This window comes from Podarcis filfolensis (assembly GCF_964270895.1).
Source record: "Podarcis filfolensis genome assembly, chromosome: 6".
Lineage (NCBI taxonomy): Eukaryota > Metazoa > Chordata > Lepidosauria > Squamata > Lacertidae > Podarcis > Podarcis filfolensis.
Window position 1 is genome coordinate 49746009 of NC_139609.1, and position 17707 is coordinate 49763715.

Here is a 17707-nt window from a genome sequence, read left to right on the forward strand (position 1 = left end):
TCATGCACTCTCCCATCTTTCCTTTTTTTCTTTTTGAAAGGGGAGAAACTACAGTTTCCTCAGGTTTGGACAAAACAAGAAATTGCTTTCAATCTCCTCTCCTCACTTGCAAAGAGGTGGGAAGACCATGTAAACCCAAGGCTCATGCTCAAAGCAAACAAACCATGGTTTGTTATTAAGGCTGAACCAAGCGATAGCCACTCACCTCCCTGCTGCTGCTGCTCCAAGTAGCATTCCAACGCATATCCCAAAGTTACACCAATTAACCTACTGTCAGCAACAGACTTCTCATATATGCACTGTAGCCAATTCGCTCTTCCTACTGTATTAGGAGTTCTAAGACATGTCATACAGCAAAGCCACAACCCTGACAACCCCATCAGTGATTAGCTTGCTCAGTAACAAGGAAGGGATCTGATCTGCAACCACTTGCTCAAGAACCTTGTCCAAGGAGGGGAGCTTGACAACTGGCTGGTAGTTACTTAGATTTTCCGAATCCAGGGAGGGTTTCTTGAGGAATGATTTCACCATTGCCTCCTTCAAGAAGGCAGGGACCACCTCATCTTGCAAGGAGGCAGTAATCACCTGCCTGGCCCAGCCAGCCATCCCCTCCCTGTTAGTTTTTATCAGCCAAGGGGAGCAAGAGTCCAGAGCGCAAATGGTCACCCTGATCAATCCAAGCACCTTGTCCACATCAAGCCTTCCAAACTAAAACTCATCCAACACAACAGGTCTAGACAGTGCTCAGGATATTGAAATTCATATGTTGTACTCGTGAACTCAAGATCCTACCAGCAGATGCAGGTGATTTTGTCCTCAAAATGCTTTGCAAACAAGTCACAGTAAGCTACCATTGGTTCTATCACCTCCTTCAGGCCAGAATGCAAGAAGCTCTGCCTGACAGTTCAACAGGGATACAATGGAGACAGCAAAGTATGCCTTCTTTGCTGCCTTCACTGCCACTGCGTAGGCTCAATGATGAGCCCTCACCAGTGTTCAGCTGCATTCAACTGGAGTTTTCCTCCACTCACATTCAAGCTATCTCCCATCTTGTTTCCTTGCCCTAAGCTCTGGAGTATAACAGGGAGCCAAGCAAGCTCCACAAAGCAGGTACAATCATGTCAATAGCCCGAGCCATTCAGATGTTCCAGAGGTTGGCCGAGGCTTTGACAAGAGCACCAGTCATATCAGCTGGAAAATACCCCAGCGCTGACTGGAAACCCATTGGATCCATCAGCCTCTGAGGGTGGACCATCCTAATAGATCCCCTGCCTCTGCACAGGGGAAAAGGTCTGAAAGTCTAAATCTTAACAGGGATCTGACCACAACAAGGGACTTGTGTCAATATCCCCCACTTTCATGCATTGGGCCAATGACATGTTGGGACAGCCCCAAGGCTGTCATGGTGGCCATGAAGCCCTGAGCCACCCCAGAGCCAGTTACTTCAGCATGGATGTTGAAGTCCCCCAGAACCAGCAGTCTGGGACTCCTCAACACAGGCTCTGAGACCAGCTCTGTCAGCTCAGGCAGGGAGACTGCTGGACAGTGAGTAGCCCTAAGCTGCACCTAACACCTTTGCCTCGTTTATCTTTTATAAAAAAGACCCATTATGTAAATGGGGGGGGGGGGAGAGAATGAAGCAACAGAATGGGGAAACAGAAAGTTATTTGCCAAGTTAACATTGTAATATTAAAAATGCCCTCTGATTAACTTCAGAGGCAGAAAGTTAGTTCCATGTCCCAACTGCTTCTTCTCATGAAGAATGCTGCAAAATCCAGATGTCTAATTTTTATTTTAAAACTACTTGTGGGAACAGTGCAGTTTGCAGAAGACAGAGCTAGCTTGTGATCCATTTCCCAATGATTTTCCCAGGACTCTTCTCCTGGCTACATATTCTGCTGGGGTCCCATTATCAGGCATGATAACCTGACCTCAGATGGAAGCATAAGAGCGCAGAGACATAGTCAGAACAGTTGAGGCTTAAGGAGCAAAGAAACAAGTTCAGCCATGCACAACTGGCACCTCTAGTGGGCCTCTAATGCAAACACACAGCTATTATTTCTGAGACCAGCCAGAACCCACACTGATATTACAGCCCAAACTCCAATGGACCTTTAACAGCTTTAAAAGGAGAATAAATAGGAAATGAAAGCAATCAAGCATCCACACAGGGCTCCAACGACCAACATAGTAGCCTACCCTCTGACTCCGCAGTGTGACACCTGCAGACTTGAAGTCCGGAAACTTGATGCCAGCAGTCTCTGGAACAGCCTAAAAGAGAAAGAGATAGCATATGTTTAGAAAAGGAAATGCAAAAGGATGTACAAGGACCACTCTCTGACAGAGAGGCAGCTGTCAATGTCTGCACTAAGAAGGCCCTGCTAAGCAAGACTGGGGGAAACTATGGATTTTGAGAACTGCACCCATTAATTTTAATGCCTTTTAAATTGCCAAAGGCGGCTTTGATATGTTAAGATATCAACAATTTCTGCTGGTACAAATCTAGCCATACTAGGAACGTACTACAAATTATGGAGGCAAATTGCATCTAAAACAACCAGTGGGACATGGAAAGGGTTTCATAGCGCTAGGCGAAACAAAATAGCACAAACTATACTGACATAACATGTGACACTGTCCTTAAAAGCAGCACTACCCTAACAGCAGTCTCTTCTGGATGAACCACAAAGATTCTACTAGGCTAAAATCTACAGGGCCTCACACTAGCTAGGACTGTAAGAATGCTATTCAGGTCTCCTAGGTCTCCAAAACCTCAATTAACTTCTACATCTTTGTTTTGCCCAATTCCTGAAAACAGACTCCAATAGATAAAATTACTTTCATGAATCATTTTACACAAAGTTAGTCAACCACCACACTGATTTGCTCACTGGTTTAAAATCTGTTTGCTTTGATCCATTCTGAATTATTTTAGCCTCAATCTTTTTACTATGCTGCATAAAGTAGAATGCCCATTGCTACCTGAACAGTCTGAAGATAGGGACATTTCTAAAGCATAGAATGTCCCTATTTTCATGCGGAATATTGGAGGGTATGCCTTCTGGCCCCCAGCCCTAAAGCATTATAGCAATAGTCAATTAAATTCTTGCACAAGCACAAGGATTAGCTCTAGCACAATGGGATTTCTTCCTTCCTCTTTCCTGTGAACCAAATCTGATCCAGAGGGTTGGGGGAACCCCCAGAACAGAATTGGGGACGCATCAGGTGAGAAAAGAACATTCAGTTGAGCAAAGGAAACCCTTGAACTGACAGAACATTCACCTTAACACTACACTGGATGCAACCTTATAGTCTTGACCTGTAGAACTCACAACACGCTAGTATAACTACAAACCTGGATATAAAGCAGGTTTTAAAACCCTGCGTCGTCCCAAGTATGGATATATTTTGGAGTGCAACTCTGAAATGCAAAATTATGACTTCTCAAAATCCTGAGAATCTAAGATTTGTTTAAGAATATCTTTAAACTTTCCCCACCTGATCATTGCATGTTTTCTGTTCCATGTTTACGGCCAATAAACCAGGATTTGTATCACTTTCCATTAACTATTTAACTTCTGTACCATTTGTACTAAACAACTTTACTATTCTTGTTCTAGCCATTTGTTCCCTGCATGAACTTCATGCTGTGGGGAAATATACCCATCTCACAGTGCCTTGCATTTTTCACCAGGAATAATGTCTTTCTCTTCTAGCCAAATATTTTCCCATTACAAGCTAAGCATGTAATTTATCCGCTGTTTAAACACTGCAGATTCACAAATGCTTCAATACAATAAATTCTTGGACAATTAAGCTATAATTTTAAAAGCGTGTGTGCATATCCTCAGCAGAGGAAGAAAGAAACCCAACATAATAAGCTCTATTGCAGATCCCTTTATCTTTGCCTCCAAATAACGTGGGTCTTGCTTAATTAACAGGGAGCTATAGTAATCCTAGGAAGCTGTTAAAGCTGACTGGAAGTCAAAAGACAGGGGCTGAGTTGGATACATATATGTTTGGATACATATATGCTTCTCAAAAGAAAAATTGTTACCAGTCCAACACATCATTCTATTGAACATCTTCTATTAATAATAATAAAAAAAGCCTTTCCACCCAGAAATTTCAATATTGTAAAGAGATATACCATGGATCATCCATGAGACAACTGATATATTCTGTGAACCCAAGGAAATACTGATGACTAGTACAATAATCACTGAGATAATTCGCTGAGCAGGGAATTATCTCCCGTCATTTAGCAGCAAACTTTCTGACTTGTGTTTGGCCAAGACCTAACCTGTTGAAGCTATGCCATTTGATTTCCCACATTGCAAACAAAGGAAAGCCCCCATTCACAGCCCAGGAAACTGTGTTGATTACAACAAATTAGTTATTCTATCCCTTCGGGACACCGGAGGGAAGATAATATGACAAATTCCCTTTATCATTTGGCCCTTCACCAAAGAGTCAAAATCTGTTGTGGGGGCTCTTTAGCCTGACACACACAGTATTAAAGAACACTTTATTGCAGTCCCTAGTTAATAAATTGAACCTAGTGCCTAGGGTGACCTGAAGCCAAAGCAAGAAAGATGGACTACCGTGATGGCCGCAGGAGGGGGTACAGATACTCTCTATACCGACCGCATCAGCAGCAATGCATGCTGGGACCTGCAGACTCCGCTCCATACTAAATTTACTGATGCAACCAAACTTCTCCATGTTATTCTGTTCAAGAGAATCCTGGAGCAGTTTTGGGCATGCCCCTGCCATCTCCCCTTGACAATTATCCGCCTAATCCCTAATGAAAATGAGGGACACACTAACTCCTTCCCACACTGCACAGTCTGTCTTCACCTCACATCAGAGCAATTAAACAGGTTGCTATCCCTCACACGCCAGCATGAGCTGTAAATGCTTCAACCTCAATTGACTCTTTGGTAAATGACTTCCCTTTGTTGAGATGATGCTGATACAGCCCTCAATTCAAATTCTTAGTTAAAATGCATTTTTTTTTCAAAAAACACACACACACGTTTCCCTGCTACAGTTGGTAATTGACTCCTAATGGACTCTGTCATGGTTGAAACAGCACTAGTGCAACAACAGAAGCTGCCTTCAGGAGCCCTGAGGTGCTTACCTATAGGCAGGCACAAGGGCCCCAGGCAATACTGGGGGAGACAGCCAAACACGCCTCAAGCATTTTGAGTGGCTATTTGATTCCACATGCTGCATGGCATGGAACAATCTGGCTGACTAAGAGGCAAAGGGAAACTGAAACCACAAACCTTCAGGGCAGCCCAACCCAAGTCAGCAGAGCAGTCCTAACAAGCAGTAAGCCTGTAGTGACACAAAGTGGTGCACACTTTTTTTTCTTTTCTTTTTTAAGTATGTAGTGGCTTCTTCCTACTCATCTCCCTCCTTAGAGCCATCTGAAAGGCAGAGTCCTTTCCCCAGAAACTGCATGGCGTCAATGCGGTAATTCCACAGTGTATTCTAAATAAAACACAGTGCTAGACATTTCATATATTATTAAGACATTCCGTTGTTCCACCACTCACTACATGTAAATCATATTGTGGTCTAATATTTCATAGAATGAGTGAGAAGTTCACAACTGAACATAGGAAAGGTAGAGGCAAAGAGGCATTGCATTTACATTGGTATTTTTTGTACACCACCTTGGTGTTCTGTGTATGGGTGGTATATAATTTTTTCTTTATAAATAAATGAATGTCAATGCTGCTCCTTATGTTATCCATTTACACCTACCATCTTGATGTTTTAGGAAGGCATAAAAACACTTGTTCTAGGTGAGGGCAGGAACATCAACTAAAGATCATTCTCTTTAACATTTCAAAAATATTGGCTTAACCCTAGATTGGAAGAGCTTCAATTCCTCTGCAAGCCTGTCAATTATGCCAGAACCAGAAGCTCTGGGAAACCCGAGAAGGGAGTCTGACCACTACCTCATCCTGTAATTGTAATTTTTTAGAAGAAATCAGCTGAAAAATGTGCTTCTTTCAAATTTCCCTAATCTCCCCTTGTGTTGCTATGCTGCATGGCACAAAGAAGAGCAAGTTCCTTGCTGTGTATTCACTAACCACTGAACTGCTTGCTCTCTGAGAGGGCTTTGCATGAGTCCAGTTTCTCTCATTCCTAGTGCAGCACTTTCAAGTCCTTCCAGCTTAACCAAAATCCCTCTGCAGCTTGCTATGATTGAAACCCAACTTTTCTCCACACCCCCAGAGATATGAGGGTCTAAAAAGAAACAAACAAAAACACAGAAACAATGCTTATATGGCGAGGACCGACAAACCACCCCTCACTCCCTGCCCCAGGCCGTGGCAGACAAATGGCAAGGTAGAGCCCTAACAAAGAGGGCAGGCACAAGATATTTACAGGCTTCTCCGTCTCTTTCTTCTGTGGCAACTTCTTCTTGGGTGCCTTGCGCTCTGCACGTCTTTGTTCAGTGGTGGTGTCAGCGGCGGTGATGAGTTTCTGCAAGTCTTGTGTTCGCTTCTCCCTCTCTTTCTTCCTGGCTTCGATTTTCCGCAACTCCTGGATTAGATATTCCTCCTCTGCCACCTACAGGTGAAACGGAAACATGACTGGAAAAGCAATCCAAAGGGGCCACTTAATGGCAACAGATGTGCTTCTGGCCTGGGTTTCACCTGCCCTGTGGTCTTCTGGGAGCCAAGTAATATACTACTAGAGAAACAAAAGCAGCAACAAATAGTACAATGTTCTCGCCCAAGCAATTTTTAAAGGCTCATGAAGACTTGAAACACTATATTCCACAGCCAATCAGATTCCAAAGCTCTCACAATGTATATAGCAGGCTGTAGTATATAGATTCTACGTTGTTAATGTCACTATTTCATTGTCTCTCTTTTCATATCTCCTGCCTATATAAGGGCTCTTCACAGTCTCACTTTCTTCCACCACACATAATTTACAAGTCCCTGCCTTTCCTTTCTTGACCCCTTCCCCCATTTTCAGCACACAGGCTGCCCTTGCTATACCCTCAGATACTCCTGCTCACAGAGCTTTCTGAGTGTGTTTAACACAGTCAAACCTACCTTTCACTTTGTTTCATTTCCTCAGAAATATGAATGTTTATTAACATTCTCAGCCAATACCAGATCAGGCAGTTGCTGCCAGCACCTTCACCACCAAACTACGAGCTACAAAAGACAAACTACAAGCTACAAAATGATGGCGTGTCTAGGGTGTTTCATGAAAGCAACTGTTTTTCTCCAGGTAATGCAAGTACCCATACAGTAGTTTCGGGGACCTAATCCGCTCAACAACTTCAATCCTAAAAAAAGGTCAACAACTTTGGTTGGCCCTTTGGTCGGCCCTCACAGCCCTTCACTTCATCAAATCTGGCCCTCTTTGAAAAAAGTGTGGACACCACTGCATTACTGAAAAGAAAAATATGCTAAATGCATTGTCTGAAATCCAGAGATAGAACTTGACAAGCGTAATCAGCACTATGCTTCTATCCTTCTCAGACAAAACTCAAATAAAACATATTTTAACACACTTTGTTTTCTAGTAGTTATTCCATTATTCACATTGATCACTTAATATGTGTATGCCCATTACTTGATAAATCACGCTTAAAGGATGGCAGGTGCACCTACTACTACCTCCAACAGGAGTCACATTAGCAGCCCTGAAGGGCACTGGGGAGTACCCAGAAATGATGAGCTATTGCTACAGATACAGTGTAAGATAATGTGAGGCCAGGCTCCCTTGCAACATTTCCTGACATTACCTGCTCTGGTGTCCGATTATATAGCCTCTCTAGCTGTTCTTTCCGGCGCCTTTCATGGCCAGCATCAAAAACAGGGATTTTCAAGTCAGTGCCTGGGGTAGCACGGATGTTGGCCAGCTTGGCACAGATGTGATAGTAGCGCTCCTTTAAATCTTCCACTGACCGCTTCTAAGGAGAGAACAAGGATACAACTGAGCTTAAAGAAATCTAACACCATGAAAAAATAGCTTAAAGTTATGCAACATGAACAAAGCATCAGAGAAATGTTAGGAAAATGATTGTAATCAGCGCCAATGAGTGAACTCTATCACAGGAAATAGTTTTATTTATTTCCAGTATCTGCAAAGCATCCAATAACTTAGCGCTCTCTGGGCAGTAGTATCCAGGCTTAGTTATCACAATATCGTGGTCCCATGCTACATACAAGGCTTTGTTGCTCTTCATTCAATAATCACAAATCAAGACAGGACTGCATATTCTGGGAACTTCCCTCACCAATACAATTTTATTAAAAATATAGCCATTCTCCAAAATCCTCTGTTCCATGTCCCCTGATTCCATGGCAACATCTTCACTAACACTCTCCATCTCACCTCACTTAATCAATTACCCAGCAGTAGAAACCCTAAAATTCTTTTTCTAGCTTAATCAACTTAGTTCTTCTCCTTGCACATGACATCAGGTTTTGGGCAAGTAAGGGTGGGGATTAAAAGGAGCTACTGGGAGCTTAAAGTGGGTTGCTGATTGTTCCTTTGCTGGAGTAAGAGAGGCTCCCAAAGAGAGGGCCCAGGGCTGAATAAAGGAGCACACCCAAACTGCAAACATGTGTCTACAGGGAGAGTACAACTCCATCCAGCACAGCCTTTTGACTGACCAGGAGCACCTCTGTTTTGTGTGGATTAAGTTTCTATTTGTTCGCCCTCATCCAGTCCATCACTGATGACAGACACTGGTTTAGAATCAAGACAACTTCCTTGAATTTAGGTGGAAAGGAGAAATAGAGCAGGGTGTCAACAGCATACTGGTGACACTGAACTTCAACGCTCCAGACAACCTCTCCCAGCAGTTTCATGTAAATGTTAAAGAGCATGGGGGACAGAACACAACCTTGAGAGACACCAAAGGTCAACAGCCAATGTGTCAAACAGGAGTCCTCCAGCACCCCCTTCTAGGTTCACCCCTCCAAGAAGAAACAAAGCCATTGTAAAACTGCTGCAAGCTGCATTCCAACAAGGCATCCCAAGTTGGTATTGAAAGCCACTGAAAAGTCCAGCAGAACCAAAAGGGACACACTCCCCCTGTCCAATTCCTGGCATGTCATCCACCAAGGCAACCAAAGCCATCTCGCTCCCATAACCAGGCCTGAAACCAGATTGAAATAGATCTAGATAATCTGTCTCATCCATGATCTGAGATGCCAACACACACTCCAGATACCTTGCTTTCTAGGGTGGAACATCTTAATCACACCCACACACCCACTAAGGTTATGAGCTTCAGCGAGTCTAAACCCCACCAAGGAGTGATCTGATCATGACAGTGGAACTAACAGAAAGTTCCTCCACACTAAGATCACCATAATCCAATCCAGCACAGAAAACCAAGTCCAGAATGTGCCCTGCAGCATGCGTAGGGCCAGATATTACTTAGGACAGATTCATGGTTGTCATGGCAGCCATGAAAACCTGAGCCAGTCCTGACAAGGCATCAGCACAAATGTTGAAGTTCTCCAGCACAACAAGTTGAGAGGACTCCAACACCAAGACTACTCCTGCTAGAAATGAGACTGTTGAGTGATAGGGTGGGTAGTACACCAACAGAATCCCTATTCTGTCCTAGCTATCTCACCTCCAAATAAACACTGTTGAGATGCCTCTCAGAGCTTAACAACCCAGCTTTCCCTTGCTTTTATAAGTCTCTTACTCAATGCAGCTGGTGCTTATAATGTTTCACACAAAACTTCAGGAAGAGAATTCAGGAACCCTTAACAGGCATGTATTATTTTAACCAGCACACTGCATTGTCCATGTCTGCAGATCCTTCAGCTGGAAATAAGTTTTATTCAACAAACTGCACCATGGCAACTTCACTGTAGACGGTATTAGCTGACAGGCACTTACTTTGAACTGCTGGTGGTCATAACGGTCATGAATGACCACAAAGCGAAGATCGAACCGTCTGGATAAGTCAAAGAGGTGGTCTGTTTCAGCTTTGGTCCAAGCATCATCATGAAGGTACATCTGATACTCCTGTTCTGAGTAAATTGGAATTTGCACTGTCTGCAGAAGGAAAGAACAGACTGAATGAGACGGCTTGCCCAACATGCTCCCCCTCATGCAGGATTGTTTCATCTAGCAGGATTACTTTGAGGTAAAACAAACCCACGATTTCACAGGAAAGAAATCCAGTTGCCCTCTTCTATGCCCCAATCACAAGTATCTTCAAAATGTAAGCTTTATTTCCCGCGTCCCATCTTTGCTGCCACCCAAATGATACAGTGGGGGCCGCTAGTTCCATCCATTAGTTTTATCTGTTACTCAATCCTGGGCCCCCAATGTTTAAGGGGCAGAGGAGGCTAAGCACACAGCCGAATGTGGCGCAGCTTTAGTGGCCGGTTCCTTCAGAGCACTCGGCCTCCTCCTGACGATGCAACATTGCGTGTGATGTCACACATGGCGGGCCCCCTCAATCTCGGGGGCAATTGCACCTTTACTCAATGCTATCTCCTTATATGAACAGCACAGATGTGTTCCCAGTTGATAATCTACTTTTTCTGCTTTCAACATAACACAGGGGGAAGATGTACCCGTGATAATCACATCTGAGGAATGTGCCTCTCTCCTAACACAACCTCCACTCGGGGCACTACATCAGAAGTATAAAAAGCAGAAGTGCAAAGCTTGTTTGGGAATCTAACAAATGTTCAACTCTACCCTGGGGGTGCCAACTCTACTGGAAAGAATTTCAGTTTCAGATGTCACAGTATAATAAAGTTTGCAATGCTCCTGGTCCAATCTGACCTCACATAATTTTGTGTGTTTGTGGGGGTGTTGCTAATTTTTTGTGACTTTTTCATGCTAACTTGCGGCTTTGAGGCACTATCCAATGTTATTTAGATGCCTTCCAAATCAGGACGTTCAGTGTGAACACTGATAAGTAGCAACAGTGCACATGCCCCACAGTACTCAAGTATTTAAAAAATTTAAAGAATACTGCAGAGTTTAATGTCCTGTGATACCAGAATCAGTCTTACACTTTTGAAGTTAGTATGAGAATTAACCCTAGAAATAGCAAGTGAAAGAAAGAGGGTATTTGGAGATGTCCTTTGAGATACTTTGGGACAAATTTATCCACTCACTCCCATTTCACAAGCTCTGTTCAAGCCTTCATACTTAATACAAGCTCTGATCAAGCTTCCATACTTTGTTGAATCTGGCGAAAGGGTAATCCTTGCCCTCTTCTGCTGCCCTCCTCCAGTGGTAAAACATGGCCCCATCCTTCCTAGCAGGGTTGGTGAAAGGCATCCACTTCCAAGGCCGCACTTTCTTAGATCCCAGCTTTGCCTTAACTGTGCGGTAGCCCTGCGTTGTGTCACTTGGAAGAAGGGGAGGTGCATCCCTGAAACAAAGACAAGGTACAAATTAATGGAACCTATTGTCTGCATGAGGCTCATTTTGCATATTTAATCCCCTTCTATGATCTCTGAGGAATGCTTAAAGATCAGTGTAAAGCTAGGACACTGTCCCACCCCCCCACCCCGTTATTTAGCCTGGGTGTGCATTGGCTAGTAGCAGCTCTGCTTGCAGCTGCTCTTGACACGGAGCCTGGTTTTCCACTTCCTCAAGTTGCTGCTCATGTTCACTGGCATGAAGTGTAAAAAAAGGGCAAATGGAACTGTTAGACCTTAAAAAAAGAGCATGTCCAAAGATCTCCTAGGACAGATCCCAAGAACAAGTATGTTTCAGGAATAGGATGCCTCTTTGCTTGAAGCTATAAAAGATGGAGCTGGTGGTATTATTAAGGGCTCACTGGGTAGCAAGGTTAGCTCTAGTGACCATTTTTTCCCCATCTGTTCAATTCCTCTACAAAAGATGAGAAAGCCAACCAAAAAAACCAAAAAGTTGGTCTTATAATCACCTCTAAGGTGTCACTTTTCCTGATAGCAAGGAAGAGACCTCTTAGAAGTTAAATACAAGCTAAAGGCTAATCACAGCACATTCTCATAATGGAATACCATAGTTTCCTGTTATGCACTTTCAAATACTGCAGGATACAGAAAATCTGCTTCTTTCATTCAATCTAGGAATCCACGAAGCATAGTGCTCCTAAAACATTATTTAGGCAAGGCATAATAGCACGGCCTTGTTACAATTCAGCCTCTGACATCTCTTGCCCTTTACTTGCTTCTGATTCTCCTTCATCATCTACCACAAACAGATGAACGTTTGAAAATACAGATAAATTCAAGGAACAAAACAGAATGTGAGAGTTGAGAAATCTGTTACAATTCATGTGAACTTTCCATTGTCTAAGGTTCATGAACCCAAAATGAAAATTCAGAATCAAAAACTATAGCTCTTCCAGACAGTATATAGTTCAGTATTTCCCAACATTCTTTTTAAAAGGAGAGTTCCATGCCCTCAACATCTGAAATTTTTACATATCAAAAGGGCTTCACACATTTAGATTATGGAGATCAAAAATGCTGAAACAGCACTTCCAGTAGAGCAAGTCATAGATACTAGGAAGGGGCTAAAGGTAAAAACACTATCGAAAGCTGGAGAAAGTAAATTTTCAAGAACAGACTTGTCAAGGCTTTCATCTGTCAAATACCTAGGAGATGAGAGGCTGGTTTAAGGAAAACACCAACTATCCAGGTAACAAAACTTACTTTTTATCAGAGTACAGCAGAGCATAGACCTCCCGGTGCATTCCTTCTGGTCTCTTAAATGTGAGGGTCTCCGATGACTTCTTGGATTTTTTCTGAAAAATAAGGTTTTTATCAAAGGCTGTGCAACCTTAACACCAAAATTATGTGGGAGTATAAACTTCAGTCTCTGTTTATTCTGATTTTTACATCTGACAGATTGTATCTGTTCTCTCCTATGTAATGCCTCAAAACATCACAATCCAGCTTTATTGATCTAACTTTAGTCAAGCTTAAACTCTCAGTACAAAAACATATGAGCAGCAAGAGGATGTTGTTTATATTTTGCTTTCCTGCAAAGTCTTCACTTCCTACTTTACTCATAGTTCTCAAAATGCAGGAACATTCTGGAGGTAGGGATTAAGAGGGTAGCAGAATTTCTATTTGATGACAGACAATACCTGCAGTGTCAACCAGACCTCCCAAAGTTCCGCAGACAAACCAACTTTCCCTAATTCTCCCATCCCTCCACATTTCTGTCATTCTGCTGCAGGTGTGATTCTCATTTATACTCAACAATCTAAACAATGCTGCAAATATAAACAGGAAGCAGCAAAAAGCAAGAGAGAGGAGCCCTTCATTGAATATAGCCTGAGAGGTTTCCTGAGACCCTGCAAATCCTAGTGTAAAGAATGTAAATGTAAATATCATTAACAAAAGTAGAATGGATTGCTATTTTCCTTATGCCCAAAAAGGACATTCAAATTATGCATCCCAGCTTTATGCTGTATATAGATGAAACAAAATTGAAATAAGTGATACCACATTGCTTTCACCAGCAGGTACAGAGATATTAATTTCTTTAGACACTCAAATGTAGAACTATAGGGACAGCACAGAATGAGGATGCTGAAAAATGTGTTATATTTCATATTTCAAAAAAAGAAAAAGAATCTGATCTTTTATTTCTATTTTTTAAGAGGAATGTAGCCTCACAACTTGTTCAAGAATAGGGTAAACAATATTGCTGTATGCAGCAATCATGCTGGCAAAATCCAAAAGAAGATCATGTTGCATGCACATAACTTAGAATTACAAGCACAAAGCTTCTCCTCCTCCTATCCCCTTTCTTCACCCCTTTTGTACCTTATCAGAATTGATGATATCTTTTTTATTAATAGTTCCTATGTTCTCAGATTCTGTGCCCCCCAGTTCCAATATATCCCGGACATCAGCTCCTGTAGTCATTTTGTCACCTGAAATAAAAATCAAGGCATAATTAAAAATTAAGTGAATACCAAAAGGATACAGACTAGCCTTCAGAAAATTAGCTGCAAAATTTGTTGACTCCCTCTACATACAACAGACTGCTTGTTACTTACTTACTTACTTACTTACTTAGGAATTAATTTTCTCTTCTCCATACAGTTAACTTACCGAAAATACAAGCACCTGCAACAGTCTTGGCAGGCACATGAAACTTCTATACCCATGGGACTAATGACCAGAGCTTTGTTTATTCCATGCACCCGTGTGTTTTCCACCAAACTGCAGAACCTGATATTTATGTTATGTTATATTATGTGAAAAGCACAGGCAGCATCTGATAAAGACTTAGAATCCTAGGGATGGGCGTTTCGTGTCAGCTATGTGTCTGTGTCTACTATGGTTGCTCCTCGCTATCACCATCACTACAAGTCTATATACAAATCAATCTTCTTGCCATTCCCTGCTAACAGTCTATGTCAAAAGCAGCAGACAAATTATTTGAAAACCTGAATCTCTGAAGCAGGAAAAAAATAAACATAATCACATCTATGTAATCTAGCCAAACCAAATTTAGAAATTTTAGTAGATTACACACATGCCTGGTGTCAAACTTGATTAGCAAGAGTTAAATAAAAGAGCTCCTTTGCATCCACTGTCCAATATATAATGGTATCCAGGCCCAGACACGACATAAAATAGAAAAAGAAGTTGAATAAGAAACCATAACAAAACAATTCTGTTTATAAAATTCTGTTTATATAAACAACTATTCTGAAATATGGAGGTAGACAAGCATTAGGAAGCGGATACTGGCCTGGTTTGCATGTCACATTAAACCATAGTTTAAAACAAACTATAGTTTAAAATGAACAAGTGCCATGGGCGTAACCAAGGGGGGCAGCTGCCCCCTCAAAATCAATAAAAATCAATAAAAATACATAGCTGAGGCCTGCCCCCACCACAAAAATCCTGGCTACATCCATGACAAGTGCTCAAACATTCTCACAGAATTCCTACTCTGTTCCTGCTGCACTGCAGACAGAACAAGTCAGGGTCTGGCTAGTTATGTGATCCAAACCTGGGCTCGTGGCTTGTTCCTCTCCAAATGAAACATGAGTGGGTGATCACAACAAATCTTAGGTACACTCATGCTTTGTGTAGAGCCATATCCACAGCACAGCACTGGTAGGAATGGGGGAAGTGCTGTGGGAAATTTTGATCCATTTGCACCAGGATGCTGCTCATTCACATTAAACCATTATTTGTTGTAAACTATGGTATAATGAGATGTGCAAAGTGGGCCACTGAAATATACGTGCACAAACCTTAATCCCTGTTATTAAAAAGGGGCCTAAAGATATCCCACACAATAACACGGACTTTATTTGCTGCTTTGTCCACTCCTGCAGTCACTTGATGGCATCGGACCTGAAAGCTATAGCAGTTCCCAGAGCAGGTTTCTGCCTGCCCTCTTGCCTTCTGCCCAAGCCACTGTGAACAACAGGGCTGCAGAGGAGGCAGTGTCTCTGCCCATCTGTCCTCTCCCACTACTGCCTGGCTGCACTTTAGATCGCCCCGCTGCTCCCTGATAAGAACATCAAGTGCAATCCTAACTACAGTGGTACCTCGGGTTAAGTACTTAATTTGTTCCAGAGATCCGTTCTTAACCTGAAACTGTTCTTAACCTGAAGCACCACTTTAGCTAATGGGGCCTCCTGCTGCCGCCGCACCACCGGAACACGATTTCTGTTCTCATCCTGAAGCAAAGTTCTTAACCTGAGGTAATATTTATGGGTTAGCGGAGTCTGTTACCTTAAGTGTATGTAACCTGAAGCGTATGTAACCCGAGGTACCACTGTATGTCTACTCAGACAGAAGTCCTCCTAAACTCAATGGAGCTTACTCCCAAGCATGTGGGGCTAGGACGGCAGCCTTAGTTGGAATTCGGGAGTTCAATCTTCGGCCTGAATTGTTGCATTAGGAATGGAACAATATTTCTGGAATAGTATTGAGATAGCGTTACATTTCGACAAATATATGTTTTTCATGATGTTTTGGCGTGGACTTTTTCCTATGGTAGCGCTGGAGTTCCGGAGCCCCAAGGGAAAAGACACCGGATACTAATGAAAGATACATCCCCCAGCTCTCCTCCACATACGCTGCAGCCCGCTCAAATGGCCCCAGGCTCCCCAAACCGTGTATATCAACTCCGCGCGCCTCAAGTTTCCCGCTCTTCACGGTTTCTTACTCAGTCCCAACTCCCAGCGTATCCCCCACGCACATTCCCCTTTCCCTTCCCCCGTACCTCACGCTTTCCTTTCACGCGCTACCAACCCTAAACCAGCAGCAGCGGACACCGGTTGTGCAGCGCCGATACGGGAATCCCAATACTACTTCCGGTCCCCGTTTATCCGAGAATCGTTTCCCACTTGGGTCCGAACGTGCAACACCAATTGTGGCTCGGCTAGCGTCAAGAGTTCGAACTTGCTGGTTCCGTTTCCCCGCTTGAAGTGGAAAAAAACTTTCTAAAATTTTGACGATAAAGTACAGGGTGGAGAGTAGCCGTAAAACTAATATCACTATAATAATAGAATGCGGATATAAAGTAGAATGCGGATGGCGATTGCTTTGTTTGCGTCAAATTCTGATGCGATTTTCACTATACAAGGGGCATGGCAAACAGAGGCAACGCCCCTCAGTCGATGTCAGAGCATCGCTACTAAAAAGTAAGGCTGTGTGTATGTTGAAGCTACATTTTACAATATAGGTAAAAGCAGGGGATGCTACTGCGCCTGTAACATCTTACAGCATGTTTTCCGTCCTCCCCTTAACGCACGCTGCATAAATTCTTAAACTGGATGATCGCCATAACGGTTTTTCTTTTTAAAAAAGTTAGGAATTTTAGTACAATATTTATTCCCACAAGTGATCTTAGTGGTATTTCCATAGAATAGCTACAAATCAAACACATCCAGTCTGATTTAAACAGACAAAACAATTTATTCCCCAGTATCTGTGTTAAAGGCAAAGGATGTGATGAGAGCTGTAGTCCATCAAAGGAGGAGAAAAATCCAAGGGAGGAGGACAGACCCCCTGGAAAATCTATGCAATAATTTGAAGAGACAGTGATTAACTGCGAGAGGGGAGGAGGGCAGACTCCTCACAGAGTCTATGCAGTAATTTGCAGCCGACTTCTGCAATTGGGCACTCCTGGATCCAGTGCTTTAGGTTACTGAATGGCTGTTGTGGCCAGGACTACTTTTGCCCAGCTGTTATCATGCCAGTTGCACTGATTTCTGGAAAAAGCAAAACTAGTCAGGGTAACACATCCCTTAGTTACACTGAGATGTCAATGTGTTCTATATAGGGCTGCTTTCAAAAAGCATCCCAAAAATGCAGCTGGTTCAAACTGAAGTTATGAGGCTTTTTATGAGAGTCAGTTTTATTGCGTATCATGTCACTCTGATTTTATTCCAACTTTACTGACAGCCAGTTCTTTTCCAGGTCTAATTAAAAGTGCAGGGTGGGAAATAGAGGAGCATCCTCTGTAAAGTAGAACACATAGCCACCAGGAGTGCCAACTTGAATAAAATAGGGGGGTCCGGGTAAGCCCCTCCCCACATAATCAATCACAAGACATGAGACACACACACACCATTTGAATGGCAATGCCCATCAACTTGGCAGGGAGCCCCTGAAATATTTTAGGGGGGCACGAAGAGACCTCAGCCCCTAGGAGTTGGCTCCTATGATGGCTACCCTATCAATGTGGGTTCCATATGTTG

The 17707-nt window shown here is 42.8% G+C and overlaps 1 protein-coding gene across 3 annotated transcripts in view; it reads right to left on the reverse strand.

Annotated features, from left to right (window-relative positions):
* The window catches only part of DMAP1 (DNA methyltransferase 1 associated protein 1), a 36109-nt gene extending 19683 nt beyond the window's left edge, over positions 1 to 16426 (reverse strand). The window contains exons 1-10 of one of the 3 annotated variants that reach the window (XR_014549467.1): positions 16228 to 16359; positions 13800 to 13909; positions 12678 to 12769; positions 11209 to 11404; positions 9907 to 10065; positions 7787 to 7954; positions 6406 to 6591; positions 1399 to 2271; positions 1136 to 1292; positions 23 to 815 (exon numbers count right to left, since the gene is read on the reverse strand). Coding sequence is in view for 2 of the 3 variants with exons in the window: in XM_083619898.1 (XP_083476024.1) it covers positions 2200 to 2271; positions 6406 to 6591; positions 7787 to 7954; positions 9907 to 10065; positions 11209 to 11404; positions 12678 to 12769; positions 13800 to 13901 (975 nt within the window). In the remaining variant the exon portion in view is untranslated. Of the gene's footprint in view, positions 1 to 22; positions 816 to 1135; positions 1293 to 1398; positions 2272 to 6405; positions 6592 to 7786; positions 7955 to 9906; positions 10066 to 11208; positions 11405 to 12677; positions 12770 to 13799; positions 13910 to 16227 lie in introns of those variants that run through there. The other 2 variants (XM_083619898.1, XM_083619897.1) reach the window with 2 other exon arrangements.
* Between the last annotated feature and the right edge of the window lie 1281 nt (positions 16427 to 17707).